Source organism: Wasmannia auropunctata, unplaced genomic scaffold (assembly GCF_000956235.1).
Source record: "Wasmannia auropunctata unplaced genomic scaffold, wasmannia.A_1.0 LD336038.1, whole genome shotgun sequence".
NCBI lineage: Eukaryota > Metazoa > Arthropoda > Insecta > Hymenoptera > Formicidae > Wasmannia > Wasmannia auropunctata.
The window spans coordinates 150,805-167,248 of NW_012026852.1; the positions used below are offsets into that span (position 1 = coordinate 150,805).

At 35.4% G+C, this 16,444-nt stretch overlaps 2 protein-coding genes across 4 annotated transcripts in view; one reads left to right on the forward strand and one right to left on the reverse strand.

Moving 5' to 3' along the window:
- The first annotated feature begins 6,086 nt into the window (after positions 1 to 6,086).
- LOC105452022 (serine hydroxymethyltransferase, cytosolic) lies at positions 6,087 to 12,215 on the forward strand. 3 transcript variants are annotated; one of them, XM_011692802.1, is made up of 6 exons: positions 6,087 to 6,668; positions 9,026 to 9,219; positions 9,304 to 9,515; positions 10,394 to 10,718; positions 11,061 to 11,560; positions 11,784 to 12,215. In XM_011692802.1, exons 1-6 carry the CDS (start codon positions 6,489 to 6,491, stop codon positions 11,948 to 11,950), a joined length of 1,578 nt encoding a protein of 525 aa, XP_011691104.1. In that variant the 5' UTR covers positions 6,087 to 6,488; the 3' UTR covers positions 11,951 to 12,215. The 3 variants fall into 3 exon arrangements, with proteins under 3 accessions (XP_011691104.1, XP_011691105.1, XP_011691107.1); XM_011692803.1 differs by lacking the exon at positions 6,087 to 6,668 and adding an exon at positions 8,519 to 8,707; XM_011692805.1 differs by lacking the exon at positions 6,087 to 6,668 and adding an exon at positions 8,565 to 8,618.
- Positions 12,216 to 14,937: 2,722 nt separating this feature from the next.
- Positions 14,938 to 16,444, reverse strand: part of LOC105452023 (Golgi to ER traffic protein 4 homolog) — a 4,063-nt gene continuing 2,556 nt past the window's right edge. Inside the window, exons 5-6 of the mRNA XM_011692806.1 lie at positions 16,264 to 16,404; positions 14,938 to 16,127 (exon numbers count right to left, since the gene is read on the reverse strand). Coding sequence (XP_011691108.1) covers positions 15,878 to 16,127; positions 16,264 to 16,404 — 391 coding nt within the window. The 3' untranslated portion in view covers positions 14,938 to 15,877. The remainder of the gene's footprint in view (positions 16,128 to 16,263; positions 16,405 to 16,444) is intronic.

The following is a 16,444-nucleotide window of genomic DNA, read 5'->3' on the forward strand; positions in this document are numbered from 1 at the left end:
GTTCGTAAGCTTAGACGTAATTGCATTAAACTATATCTCTTGAATGCTTGAAATTATAGAACGTCGCAGGGGAAATCGCTTCTCGAGGGAATATGAAAGTAAAGTTCGCAACACGAGAATGGTATTAACGTTTATATATATATATATATATATATATATATATATATTATACGTGATTTAATCTGCTAAGATTTTAACGGACTCGCGTTTCGCGCTGCCTCGATCAATAATAATACAACTAAAAGGAACCTTGATGTAACACGCAATGGTTTTCGAAGAAGAGACTGGACGCATAAGTTAAGCGCGTGACACGCACGCAGAGTATTTTGTAAAAGGAGAGAAAAAGAAGAAGATTAAATGTACAGACTGTTCGGTGACGTGTAATCTCAATATCGTGTATATCTAAAGAAAGCTAATCCAAATTATGTTCTATGTCGTGATCTATGGCGAACGTTTTTGTTTTTGCTACTTACATAGGTATTTACGTTTACTTGAATCTATTCAGAATCGGCATGCCTGTTTAATGTGTCAGAGTGGATGCGAGAGAAAAAGAGGGAGGGGGAGAGAGAGAGAGAGAAAGAGGGAAAGTGTTTGTATGTATATGTGTGCATGTATACGTGTGTCATCATAGATTTCGAGCTGTAAACAGCATCATCGCAGATCCAATTATTATTAAAGAAATATTTCCCACGAATACAGTCGAGATAAATAGTGTCTTTGTATGCCTAAAGATTGGTGTTTGCAGTATTCATTATATAATCGCGTATGTTCCTGACTGCATTTTTTTCATGGCGCTATCCTTTTTAGAGGAAACAAAGGGAAAAGGAAGCGATCACTTTACAAGAGAGTTTGTGCTGAATCGCAACTGAAAAGTACCCTAATATGAATAGATCTCTCGCGGTAGAAGCGGCGGATAATCGTGTTCGAGAGGGGGAAAAAAAGGCGCGACGCGAAATTGTTGCAAACATTATTTCCGTAGCGGAACATCATATGGATGGAAATAATACGAACCATGCATATTTTATTGTTTATATACATATAATGTTATATATATATATAAATATACATATACGCATATGTATATTTCGTTGTTAGGCTCGGAGAATATTGCTAACGGCAATCCTGAGGTCGAGGCTGGCGCACCAGACACGGCCGATTAATGACAAAGAAATATACCTTCTTTGCGAGGGGAAAAAAAAAAAGAAAGAAATCGTATTATTAGACCTATCGGAAACGCGGCCGCGTTTCAATTTATTAATTGTATTGTCGAGATGCGTATCGGCGATTGTAACGAGAAAAGCGGTTCGCGAGAGAGAAAGCAAGCCGGGAGAGGAGAACCGACTCCGGCATACGACCGCTATATAATAATAATAGGTTGTACACACACACACCAGACACTTTTGCGTTTTTTTGTAGAGCTGACTCTATAAAGAAAAACTGCTCAACACTGCGATTGTAAATCGGAATATTTGATAGTTCATTTCTAGGGAGGCGAGACAATTAAGTGCAATGCAGATAAATGCGTAAAGGAGAATGATAATAAAAAGCAATACAACTGGACGCGTCGTTATTTTTCAACAACACGTCGTCGTTTCTTTCTTGGCGAGAAGAAAAGCCTTTTGAAGCTTCGTTTGTATCGTTATCTATTATCTATTAATCGACAGTGTCTGTTAACGAAGAATACGAGAAAATAGTTTGAACGTGATCACGTGTGACATTGGCTGTGTTCAGCAGAAAAAGCAGCTTTGTAACTGTTACAAAATTTTTTAATTTGATTGGTTCTCGCCCTTAGTTCCTCACGGATCTAAATGTACAAACCAACCATATTAAAGAATCTTCAGTCCATTTTTCTGCCGTTGTAGATTAACTTTAACCTCAGTTTAATTTACTCTCTATCTTTTTTCTAATTCTTATATTAGAATGAGGATAAAAATTAAGTTAAACCGAGATTAAAGATAATCTACGTTGGTAGAAATAAACATTATAACAGTTGCATAGTTGCTTTCTTTGCTGAACGCAGCCAATAAGAAGAGAAATTTGAGTTTAAACTTGTCAATCATTATCAATGGATTAAGAAGAATGGCATTACGATTGGAGAGCTTTGACCGCACCCTTGTAATCTCGTGCTTTGCAAACATAAACTAAACACGTTTGAGAGATCTAATTTTTATGTGGAGTCAGCAGAAATTTGCGTTTACTTTGAAAAAGCACAGCATATTCAAACATGTTAAGTCGACTTTCTCCAATGTTACGTCGGAATTTTCTTACGACCGATCGAGATTCCTTTCGCTTACGTATCACGTTGCCACTGGTTCACGATACAAATAACAGATTAAGAAATTGGACATTAAAATTAGTTGCGACAACGCGCGTCAGTGATAAGAGAAGTCGATATTACATATTTGTCGCCCATTTTTAATTCTCAGATTTACGAAGGCTATTTGCAAGACTTGTTTCCATTTAAATTGTACAGCTGATGTGTGATAAATCCCCTCACTCCCCATATTTAAACACGATATGAAGAACTTTTTTCAGATATAGATTATTCAGAAGAGCCTATCCAAGTTACAACTGTTAATATTGAACGTTGCCAGAAGAAGTCATAAAGAAACGTTAAAATTGACATCAAATTTTTTATATATTCATATTTTATATTTTGTTTAGACACATCTAACACATAAATAACCAAAATTTATAGGCAATCTGATGAAAATTTTTTCTTAGAATTATTTACTTAATATTTTAGAATGTTTATGTAAATTTCAAAATTTTTTTAGAATTTTTGTATAATTTTTTTAAGAAAATTTTTCGGATTTTTTTTTTATACAAATTGAAACACTTCAAAAGTGCTAAGAAAATCCACATCTTTTTTAGAATTCTTAATTCCTATACATGAATTCTGAACAATATTCTAAAATTTCTTTTTCTTTTATTCTAATTTCTGAAAAAAAATTATAAAATCTGCAGAGTTTAAGGTATTTTTTTTCAGAAATCTCCATAAATTTAAAATATAATATTCTTAAAAATTTTACGTGAGATATATTTTTTTCACACCAGAGAATTGTGGGCTGCCATAAAGTCGTTCTGACAAACTCGAAATGAATTGAGATCTAAGTGACCTACATCTCGCTTGTTTTTTAGCGTGAAACTAGATATGAAAATGAATTTATTGAATTGACTAACATTTACGAAAGTTTCACGTCTTTCCCGCAACGAAGGATATGCGCGTTAAAGGATCACACACCCTTCGCCGAATGCGACCTGGGGACTAGAAAGAACTACTAGGTTACACTTTCACTTCGTCGGAGCATAATTGTTAGCTATGTCGTATTGCTCTTTCCTCGTTGTCAGCCGCTCTCGTTTATCAAGTGTGCCGCAGTCCGTACGCACCATCGATCCGCGATTGCACGTTATTGAGCCTCGCTGGCGACCGTTCCGAACACGGGGAGATAACAGCTTCCTTCGACGATCGTCCCATTGTGTCCTGCAGGTCACCCTCGTGCACGACAAGTAAAAACGCCTAGTTTGCGTAATTGAGAAGCGACGTCGCCTTATCAGAGAACATCGCGTTATCGGACCGCTGCGTTATCAGAGCGAAATAATTTCTCACAATTTCTTATTCGTTCGCGAGTGTTCTCTGAATGAAATTATCTTCCGACACGAATCTCGCGATATCTTACGTCATATTCTTGTCTTTTTCTAATTTTCGATTCACACATTTTTTTTTGTCATATCGCTTCTATTCTTTTTTTTTTAATTTCAATAAGTGTATTCTTTTTTTCTTTCTGCCTCTTTCCTTCTTTAGATACATATTTTTTGTTCATATAATTATTTTTGTTCCTTTTAATTTCCATGCTTTCTTTTTTTCTTTCTGCTTTCCCTCTTTAAATAAATACTCTTTTTGTCATACTGTTTTTATTTATTTATTTTTTTAATTCGTATGCATTCTTTTTTGCTCTTCTTTTTCTTTTCAAAATGCATGCATATGTATTCTCATGTCGTTCGCCAGTAGAAATAATTAGTTGAATCGATTAGCCGGTTTTCTTTTGTTTTTTTTTATTTCATGCATTTTTTCTGTTCTTTTTCCCTTTTCAAATAGATTACCTTTTGTCTTATCGTTTCTATTATTTTTTTCTTTCTGCCTCTTTTCTTCTTTAGATAGATAATCGCTATCTCCGCTGAAATGTTAAGTCCATCCCACACGTGACTTTTAATCCTTTCGCTACCAACAGGACTGTGGCTGCGGATACTCTCGTTGTATAAGAGCGTAACTATGTTACATACACTTCGCAACGAAAAGATTTTCACTACGACAGCATTCGTTTGTACAATGATTTAATAAATAACTGTAACCGACTATATATAATCGGCGTTATTCACAAAATGTTGCATGGCTGACAGCTACAATCGGTTTAAGTAACGAAAGGATTAATTTCATCTCGTATCATTTTTGTATATTTCCATTCACGATCAATCTGTTGCGATTATTTTCATATATTCGTTGCGCAATTTCGGGTCGATATATAAGCGAATTCATAAACAAGCTATTCTCGGATATCAGTTGTCCACACGCGATAAAAATATCAAAAAAGAAAGGCATATGATGAAAGGAAGAGGAATGTTTATATCTCTTTTCGGGGATTGAGCTGAATCAAAATAAAAAAAAAATAGAAAAATCTTTAAAAAACTTACATATTAATTAAATTACTTTATACTTACGGTTAATTAGCATTAACCGTAAGTATAAAGTCTTCAGAAATTGACGTATACAAGTTTTATATCTAACGAAAAATAAATTAAAAACAATTTATTGAAAAATATTATTTGATAACAAATTTTGTTAATCTTTTTTTAACTTTTATTAACGTCTTTTCCAAAAAAGTGCAATAAATTATGGGTGCTTTATACTTATAGCCGAGACCACAAAAGGTATAAAATATTTTTGACAAGTAAAATGTCAATTTATAAAGCTAATAGAGATATATATTGATATTACATCTCTGACATCGCTAAAGGCGAAAAAAATTCGGGCAAATAGTAAAACTGTCAAGATAGGAGAGGCCAGCATATGCGCGCGTGATAGAGGCAAGCATTCGAAGGTTTGATAAAAAAAACGTTGACCGGACTGGCCGCGTCTATAGACGCGTGCGCGCAGAGAAAAAGTCGCTGATCGTGCGCCAGCCCGTTTTCAAATCACGCGATCTCTCACGAAGCTCGGATCGCGACCCGTCCGCTGCACGAGACGATTCGTACTTTATACATTTGTGTGTGTATATATATATTGTCGCGCGCGTTACAGTTCTTTCTTTGTTTTCCAACGTTTCTCACGAAGATCTGAAAGTGTTTCAGCGGAAATTCCGTCGTTGCCGCGACCGCGAAAATTGGTTTAATCGAAAATTGGTGTTTTATCGATCGATGTGTATATCAGGATTTCGAAAATTTTAAGTATTTCAGAAAAATTTATATTGTGTGAGATAAAAATGTAAAAGGACAAAAAGTGGAAAAGAACAAACGGAAAAATCATAAAGTGCAATCGATATAAAAATAAGGGTAAATATCACGAGTTATATTGAGAGGAAACTTTTTCGGGGCATTTTAATTCTTCGAAGAATCGGGCATATCAAACTTAAAAATAGGTACAAGTAGGTATAAATGAGACCTATAGCACCGAACATTCTAGCAATATTGCTGTAGTATCGCAACGTTGCTGCAATATTGCTAGAATGCAATATTGCTCCATGCTATCCGGGGATAAATAAGAAAACGCTTTCATTCCTCGATGCTTAAAAAAATACGTAGGAAGCCTCTTGCTACGTATAAATATCTTGATCTATAATATCTATAATATTCTATAATATTCTTGAATATCAAATTCATAGAAAATATTTAAAGCCGGTTCTACTGAAGCTTGCATTTTGAAATCAATGCTTCGGATTAGCTGTCGCAACAAGCTTGCGATCGGCTTGCAACTAATGTAGAACCGGCTTAAAGCGCAAAGCACGTTGAGAACGTTAATTGTAATCAGCGCACTCGCGACGTCACGAGAGACACGTGGACAAGTACAACAACCGCGGACGCTCCGCGTCTGCGCGCCTTGCACACCGAGCTGACCGAGCATCCCGCGCGACATGCCGTATGCGTGATCCCGCGATTCGCAGCGGTCGTGTCAACAAAATCAGCCGAGCATCCCGTGCCCAATCAGAGCCCAATCCTTCCCGTTCTGCAACAGAAATTGGGGAACCGTGTCGGACGAGGTGGATCCAGCCATCTAGCTAACCTCGCACGAGGAAGTTGTTCTCTCGTAGGAACGCACGTAGCACGTGCGCGAAGCACGTATCTGACGTAACGAATAGCTCTAACCGCTCTGTGGCGCTCTGCCGGCGTGCCGGCTGCTCCACGCACATTACGCGCAAAACACGCGTGCACACGCACACACCACCATACACACACACACACACACAGACACGCAGCGTGCTGCGCGCGCGAAGATGGCCGGGAATTGGTCGAGTTTGAATCGGCGCGGTTTTCAATTGGTCGAGAACCTCCTGCGCGTCCGGAGCCGGCGGACTATAAAGGATTTCGCCGATCAAGGACGCGTCGCAGACGTTTACGGGCTTTCACACAGTCGAGTCTATCGTCTCTCAACTACGTGCTGTTCACCGAAACCAGTAAGTAATTTTTTAGTCAATCCCTAACTTCTAAGACTTATAATGCGATTTCCGTAACTTGCGTTTTTTTAACGGCGGTGTTTTTCAGTGTTTTTGGGGTGTTTTAATAATATTTCATAATTTCATAAACAGAAATCGCCTTTAAAGAAGCCGCTGAATTTAAGGCAAAATAGCAGAATTAATAAAAAAATCGTTATACATCAGTTGCGCTCCTCTCTTTGAACTCCGATTAACGTAATCTGCTGATTAACTTTGTTTTATGTATTAACTAGAATTGCCAACAGGAAGACTTCAAAATCTGTCCTCAATCTTAATCTATTTATGGTAAAATAAAAGTATATAGTGTAAAAAAATAATAAAATAAATTGTAAGTTAGAGATCATAAGATATTTGAATAATAAGAATTTGGCATAATTAAAAATTAGAATAATAAGAAATTATATGTTAAAGATGACGAGTTTTTTAGTTTAGTAGTTGGCAGCTCTTAAATTTAATCAGCTGTTCAACTTGATCGGTGTGATGAGACCGGCTCTTTTTTATCTAGAACTCCAATACGTACCGCTTGTTGTTAGAGAGTTTATAGAAATCGGAAATTCGCTTTTTAATAATCGAAAATGATCTTCGAAATCTATATAAGTATTATATTAGTAGGAAATCAACGCAAAAGCACTACTGAAACAATTTACTGTCTGATTCACACTCACAGCGCTCTTGAAGACTTTTATCCTTGTTTGATCAAATGTTAAACAAAAACAAATGTTCACGAGTGCTGTGAGTGTGAATCGGATTACAACCTTTGTTTGATAGTTACGGTTTAACTTTCGATGTCTCGAGAACGAACGTCCTTCTAGCTTTGATTGCACTTGATTAGCATTTTGTCAGTGCCGTAGCTGAGCCGATGTTGAAATGGGGGAATCGGGAGGAAGAAAGAGGCGAGTAGGATGATGAAAAAAGCAGTATTTATATTTATAACTGTTAAGTAAAATAACATTTTCAGAGATCTTAGTCTATCTGACGCAGAAATTTATTTAAATTGTTTCTTTTATTATTAATAAGTATATAATTAATAATAATATAAACATTTTGTTAATTGGTATTCTAAATTAAAAAATTTTGTTTAGTAATGCAGGTCCAACTAACCGTACAAGACTTTCATTTTCTATGAAAGTCTTTCATTTGTTTTGAACAGTTTTTCGTTGTAATTTTGAAAATTTGAAGCTAAACCGAATTTTCATATGTTCTGTATTAATACAGCTTTAATGTGATAAAATCTCAATAATATTACGTGAATGCACTCGAGTTGGAACATTGTTTATTTCGTTCTTGTAACACCGCGTTCTTTCAATCGATTAATCTATTTTTTTTTAATTGATAACAGTAATCTCTTCTTAATTACAAATGGAAGATTATATGACTGTGGCCGATAGTCGCGATTGGTTTTTATATTTAAGATCATTTCAAGTCTTAAAATGTTATAAATTAAGCTAATTGCCGTGTTAGCAGATCTTAAGATTTAAGACGATTTAAAAATAAAAACTGACATTTTATAAGATTTAAACATTACGTCTGTGCTCAGTATAAATATCGCAGTATAAGAATCTATTTGATGATTTCCTCAATTGTTAATTTTTTCGAAAGAAAATTTTTTAGTTTACTGCGAATCGTTTTACTCGTTTCTGTCACATTGATACATTTATCGCTCAGAAAGATTGTTTATCCATTATCTGCAAACGTCGACAAACGAATGATAGATCGTAATATGTATAACGTTTACACTATTGCACATAAATATGTTTATCGTTGTAATTACACCACGCGTGGGGTTATCTTTGAAATATGAACTTTAGTACAAGCTAATTCACGATATGTATATATACGTCTACTTGGTGCATTGCACATCGGATCGCGGTCGAAGCAACACGCTCGTAATTTCTTCAAACTCGAAGTGTGGTGGGTCATCGAAACTCTCTTGCACAATTAATCCATTAATTTTCCGTAGATTTATCAAAGACGAATCGTCGAATCGAAAAAAGAATATTGTAAGATATTTAATAGTTAAATATTACATTAATAATTGTAATTTGATACTGTGTTTACGTAATAATATTAGCAAGTAATAATTATATTAAATAAATATGATTCAAGCCTGATATAAATAATTAAAATCAACCCTGGTGAAAATAAAAATCGGAGCGTAAGTTGAATGTAAGGGGAGAGTGACAAAAGCGTAAACGAAATTTCTAGGAGCGAAAATTGACACGGAGCGGAATGTAAAGGAAGCATTGCTCCGATTTTTATTTTCACCAGGGAATTACAGAGAATATAAACTAAAGATTTGATTATGATTGTGTCGACAGAGCATGAATACGATACTCCAAAAGAATGTTTGGGACAGCGATCCCGAGCTCTTCGAATTGATGAAGAAGGAGAAGAGACGGCAGGAATCGGCGATAGAGTTGATCGCGAGTGAAAACTTTACGTCTCTCAGTGTACTTCAGTGCCTGGGCTCGTGTTTACATAACAAGTACAGCGAGGGACTGCCTGGTCAAAGGTGATTTTACATTTCGTATATATTCCTCTTACGAGCACTCGGTCAAAAACTCAAAGAATAACCACTTCTCTGTTGTACCTGTAGATATTACGGTGGAAACGAAATCATCGACGAAATCGAATTGCTGGCCCAGAAACGCGCGTTGGAAGCCTTCGATCTGAACCCTGAGGAATGGGGCTGCAACGTACAACCCTACTCGGGAAGTCCGGCGAATTTCGCGGTGTACACGGGCCTGTTGGAGCCCCACGGGCGTATAATGGGCCTGGACTTGCCCGACGGTGGACATCTCACTCACGGTAAACGCGAATAAATCGAAGAAACTGCACTATACACACACACACACACTCACACACACACACACACACACACACATATATACGCGAAATTCGTGAATCAAAATATTATCAAAAAATTAAGTAAAAAAGTTACTTGTAAATTTTTATTTTAAGCAGTAATTTTTGAGACATAAGAGTTTAAATTTAGCCAATTATAAATTATGGTTAAATGGAAACATGTCCGTGAGCGTATTGATAGTAGTCACGCACTTCACGCGCGTACTAATTTATAATTGGCTAAATTTAAACTCTTATATCTAAAAAAATACTGTTTAAAATAAAAATTTACAAGTAACTTTTTTATTTAATTTATATATATATATATATATATATATATATACATCACGAATTTTAGGACACTCTGTATATATATAATCAAAATATTGTCAAAAAATTAAGAAAAAAAGTTACTTGTAAATTTTTATTTTAAGCAGTAATTTTGGAGGTATAAGAGTTTAAATTTAGCCAATTATAGATTAGTACGCGCGTGAAGTGCGTGACTACTAACACTATCGATACGCTCACGGACATGTTTCCATTTAACCATAATTTATAATTGGCTAAATTTAAACTCTTATGTCTTAAAAATTACTACTTAAAATAAAAAATAACTTTTACTTAATTTTTCGAAAACTTTCTTACTATAATATTTTGATTCACAAATTTCGGGATACTCTGTATATACATATACATATGATATGTGTGTGCGTGTGTGTGTGTGTGTGTGTGTGTGTGTGTGTGTGTGTGTGTGTGTGTGTGTGTGTGTGTGTGTGTGTGTGTGTGTGTGTGTGTATATGTCAGACACTGTTCTATAATAAACTGCGTTTGTGCGCTTACAGGTTTCTTCACGGCGACCAAGAAAATCTCCGCTACGTCCATCTTCTTCGAATCGATGCCGTACAAAGTTAATCCTGAGACTGGCTACATCGACTACGACGAGCTCGCGAAACATGCGAAATTATTCAAGCCGAAAGTCATCATCGCTGGCGTCTCCTGCTACAGCAGGAATCTGAACTACGAACGTTTCCGCCAAATTGCCGACGAGAACAACGCGTATCTCTTCAGCGACATGGCTCACGTCTCCGGACTGGTCGCCGCCGGTTTAGTGCCCAGTCCTTTCAAATACAGCGACATTGTTTCGACAACTACACATAAAACCTTACGGTATGCAGATATTTCCTAATCTAATTTTTAACAAGCATTTCTCTCGTCATACAGCGAATTCAATTAGACGCTTTGATGCACATTAAGCCGTTGTACAAAGACACAAATTAGACGTAAAGATGTGTGTTTAATATAAATATAGAAATCGATTAAAATATAAAATCCTCAATACATTTTATTGTATTATTTTGTAAAATATGTATTTTTTCATTCGAGATATATTTCACTTTTACATTCAGATTAGATCGGTGTATACAACTTTAATATGCACTATGCGTCCAATCAAATCTATTAATAGTAATTAAATTAATGACCCGATATCGTCTCCATTGAATTTCTCAGAGGGCCGCGCGCTGGCGTTATTTTCTTCCGAAAAGGCGTCCGAAGCGTCACGAAGGACGGCAAGAAGGTCATGTACGACTTAGAGAGCAGAATAAATCAAGCGGTTTTCCCGGGTCTTCAGGGTGGACCTCACAATCACGCTATCGCCGCAATAGCTACCGCTATGAAACAGGTGAAAACGCCGGAATTCCTCGAGTATCAGAAGCAAATAGTGCTGAACGCGAAGAGATTGTGCGCCGGTTTGCAAAAGCATGGCTATAACATCAGCACCAACGGCACGGACAATCACCTGATATTGGTGGATCTACGATCCAAGGGCATAACCGGCTCGAAGGCGGAGAAGGTCCTGGAGGAGATTTCTATCGCCTGCAACAAGAACACTGTTCCCGGTGACAAAAGTGCGTTGAATCCCAGCGGTATTCGTTTAGGAACGCCTGCGATCACCACTCGCGGCTTAGGCGAGAAAGACATCGAAAAAGTTTCGGAGTTCATACACAGAGGTACTGCAAATATTTGAAGCTCTACAAGAAGACTCGTTAGCGCTCAGCGATTTTTGGTCACGCTAAATTACAAGGAATACTACTGCCGTCCGATGTTTGTTATTTTTGTGACGTTTTGATCTCACGAGGAATAGCTTCTGAGCGCCAACGGGTTGAACATTGTAATTTAAATACGCATGGCATATAATGAGACTATAATAAATTCAATTCTATTGCCTTGTAGGTTTGCAACTCTCTAAGGAAGTGACTGCTATATCCGGACCGAAGCTGGTTGACTTCAACAGAGTATTAACTACCGATGAAAAAATTAAAGCACAGATCGCGACTTTGAAGAAGGAAGTGGAAACTTTCGCGAACGAATTTCCGATGCCTGGCCACGAAATATATTAAGCGCGAAACTTCGTTTGATGTAAATTTTTAAATGCTGCGTAATATTTTCATTATGCCAGTAATTATAGATTTTGTAAATTATTATATTTTTCTATGAAGAGATCTGTATTAGTCATGTATCCACGTTGAAATTCAACAACGCGATACATGCAGAATCATTTTTACTATGTATAAAGCGTTGCTATTACAATCATTTTTACAATGTATAAAGCGTTGCTATTACATAACTTTTTTTCTAATAAAAAAAGATCCATTAGATACAAAACAAGTGTACAGTAAAATTCCTCCCAAAATTATGTTTCTGAAGGAATTTTGATAGAAAAAGAAAATTCATATAATTTAAATTAAAAAGAATCACTTTAATAAGATGATTATAAATTTTAAATAATAAAATGCTAGCAATATGCCAACGGTATGCCAGCAAATTCGATTACGATTGCCGATTCCTGTCTACTGCATTCTCTTTAAGAATGTTACTTAAATATTACGTACTTTCTGCCACTACGATTTATCAGCCAGAATATAACACAGAAATGCAGCAGAAATAAGACAGATCTTATCGTCATGATGTCATAATGTAGAATCTGTTCATTTTCTACCTTTTCTTACCTTTCTAACGATATCAGAAAAACAATAGTAGTTGTGCTTGGCAGTCGCAACACATATTTGCAATGCATTGCTCTTGGCAGGTCTGGCTATCTGGAAGTAATAATCAAACATGTTTTATCTTTATTTATAAAGTCTTTAAACTGTAATTTATTTGATAGAAGTTTCTTATTACTTTCATTATTATTTGTGTCTTTCGGGATGACGCGTCGCTCCATGTGCGAATACATTGACTCACAGTTGGCGGTCCCGGAGCCCTCATTTCACACATGCCTCGATCTTGCGAAGTTATTGGAAAATTAAAAATGGTGACAGTAATAAAATTGGAACTCTACCTGTCTGTCTCTACTCGATCTGTCGTATATTTCTCGAAATTCATTGTGGCCTCCAATTTAAGTAGAGTCATTCCACTGAGGGTACGATCAATTAGGTAAGTTTGCAATTCTTAAATGTAACCGGTCGATTAAGCCAATCAAGAGATGATGAGACCGGCCCTTCGTTTATATGAATTAAAAATTGCTCGCACACGCGTGCGGTTGGCAATGCGTTTTTCTCTGATTGAACATGCAATTTAAATTCGAAAGCCATGCTAGAGCCGATATTCATACTCCGGTTCTTATTCAATGACCATCTTGGTCATCGAACGTATGTCAAGTCTAATTTGATGTGAGGAAACTTTTCGTATGAACATCCCGCTACACCCTTTATATTTTACAAATTTCTAGAAGATTAGATAGGGTACAAAAGTGCGTGCGTGCGTGCGTATTATTGATAGACCGAAAAGCGAATTAGTTTGCTATTTTTCTGATAGATTTTTTGATTGCGGTACAAATTTTATGTACACAGGCTGAATTAGCATAACATATTGATAACGTATTGACTGTTTCGATTCTGGCACGATGATATTATAACAAACGTTTTTTTTGTAACCCCACAGGGGAACAATATAGTTTATTAATATATTTTTTCTATCATTGTTACATTTTTCTTTTTGTATAAATTTGTATTATAATTCGCGAATTATGGCGCAAAATATGGATTTGTATATTATACGAACACGATGTGCGAATTTTATATTGACATATATTGAAATGGAAAATGATGTATCTTTATTACAAGAAGAAAATATTGCAATGACTTGTTTTTATTAAATTACTTAATGAAATGTTTCTATAACAGAAGCTGCATAAGTATTTCTTGATAAAATACAAATGAATGAATATACACACATACATACATACATACATACACGCAAACACATACATACAGACACGCGGGCTCATTATACGTATCATATTTCATATATCCGTCCTCATTCTTAGGTTTAGCATCGTTCTTTATTTGTACAACATAATATTAAACAAAATACATAAACAAAATAAATTTTATATTTTTAAATTGATTCTGTCATTTTACAACATATCACTTTTAATATTTATAATCATTGATTTTGTCATTTTCTTATACCATTACATCTGCGAAAATTTTAACGCACTTATCATTCTTACCTTGAGATTTGCAATATAAAAATTGCCTTTAACGCACTTATCAGTTTTGCCTTGACGTTTGCAATATAAAATTGCATTTAGCGCACTTATCGTTTTTGCCTTGAAGTTTGCAATATAAAATTGCATGGATATATTAAGTTAAAAAAATATTTCGTAAAACGTACAATTTTAGAAATAAGTGTATCGCAAGTATCGATTAATCCATTTGTATTGTGAAATAGTATTTTTAATTAGGAACATGACAGGCATATTTGCACATTTCACTCGACTCGCATACAAACTATTAAATTAAATATTTCTATTGGATACACAAAGGGGAGGAGCTGCTATTAGAGCATAATATATCGGGCAACCGTTATTTGTTGTTATATTTTTCAAGTGATTTATACAAATGTATCTAAATTAATACCTAAATTAATCCTTGAAAAGACTATAATCGCACACATGATTTGACATGTGATATTTACACATAGAGTATCCGCTTTTAATACGACGGACGTACAAGGAAGATGGTACATTCCAAAGTATTAATATCAAACGTACAAAATTGATATTACTGATTTTCACTAAATTAACTAAATACTTTGTTTAATCTTCACAAAAGATATTTTTAAATCAGAAAGTAAAATTGAAAATAAAATTGTTCAATTACCTTATAACACGAATATATCAATTATAATAATTTATACCTCATAATTGATAATTTTACTTTAAATAATTCTGATAACAGATAATAAAATGTGTAATGGACACTCGATGTACATGTGTTTCTAAAGAGATATATTTATTACAAAGCTAAATTTATTAGTTTGAATGTTGTCTATGCTTCCATTTTTCATTTTTAATGCACAAATATTAGATTACCTTTATCAATTAATGCTGTGAAGAATTTTATTACACAGTGATGGTCGTTTTATTTCCTTAGTTAAATATACGCAATTGTTTTTCTCTAAATGCTTTAAACGATTACCCATATCGGTATAGAATCCAATAAATAAATATATCGCTTGCTGCCCCGAGTAGTAATTTCCTTTCTCGACGCCTCAGCAACAAGCGATCTCGGTAAGCATTCTTCCCCCCCCCCTCCCCCCCGGAAGCTACAATTATGTCACATTTATTTGTCCACACGCATTTTAGTTTATATAAAATAAATTTTCGATCCAGCAGTTACACGCAGGTATATATTCATGTGATTATATGCACGGTATTACGGGTTGTAACTAATGGCAAGGATTTTATTCAAAGTTTAAGTATAATTTGCTGAATTCATAACAGTGTTATACAGAATGTAGAATTGAGAATACACTGACTTTTATCACGAAGCTAACTCATGCTCTTTCAAATTTTTTATCACAAATATTTATTACATGTCCGAAGTTATATGTAACTTAATTTGTAGACTCTTATTCAAAAGATCATCTCGTTATTATTGCACATAAATCTTATTTGGCTAAAAAGAGAGTACAGAAAGTATTAGATGTGTATAAATAAAATAATCAAGAATTGAGTTGCATTGTTGAATTTTAACCATTGTGAATTCAGTATACAACTTACAACTTTGATAAATTCCCGGTAAGTAGTCCCACGTACTCTCATCTACACGGTACGGAATTACTCCCTTCAAATAGCATAGCAATTCCTTTAGCTTTCCGTTTTCTTTTCTTTTCGCAAACATAATCCGTCCACAATTTGAAATTTCATTCCGTCGAGTAACACAGGTGCAGTTAGTGAAAGTATTTGGGTTCGAAGGGTAATATATAAAAGTCCGATACGACTTTCAGCGTCACACTGCACAGCGTTGCCTCACCTTCAATCAATCAAGCTCCTGGGCGGCGTGCGACGTTGAGGCTGTATTTCGCTGCTCGTCATCCGAGTCGTCGTCCTCCAGGCCGTTGAAGAAGGATTGCAGCAACGAGCCGAACAATCCTTGATTGCGTGGGCGCGGAGGTGGTATATTAAAAAAAAGTTGGCCTATTTTATCTAAGTACTGTCGATAACATGGATCTCTGTTTAAAGAGATCTGGTACTGCTCACAGAGAACCGTGAATACCGCTAGTTTACCACTGCAAAATATCAAATCGGAGAGGAAAAATGGAGGTCACACTTATATAATCAAAAATGCATCTCTCTCTCTTTCACACACACACACACACACACACACACACACACACACACACACACACAAAGAGTACGACGTACCTGTCAATGGTTTTGAGTAGGAAAAACAAGAAGTTTAACAAAGGAAGAAGATATGGCGGGCCACTATTTATTTTTGGATGCCTTGAAGTGTAAGAATTAAAGGCCTCTTGCGCCGTTGCTTTGTTTTGTAAACAAAGATACCTAAAACAAAGACAATTTTATATATATATATATATATATA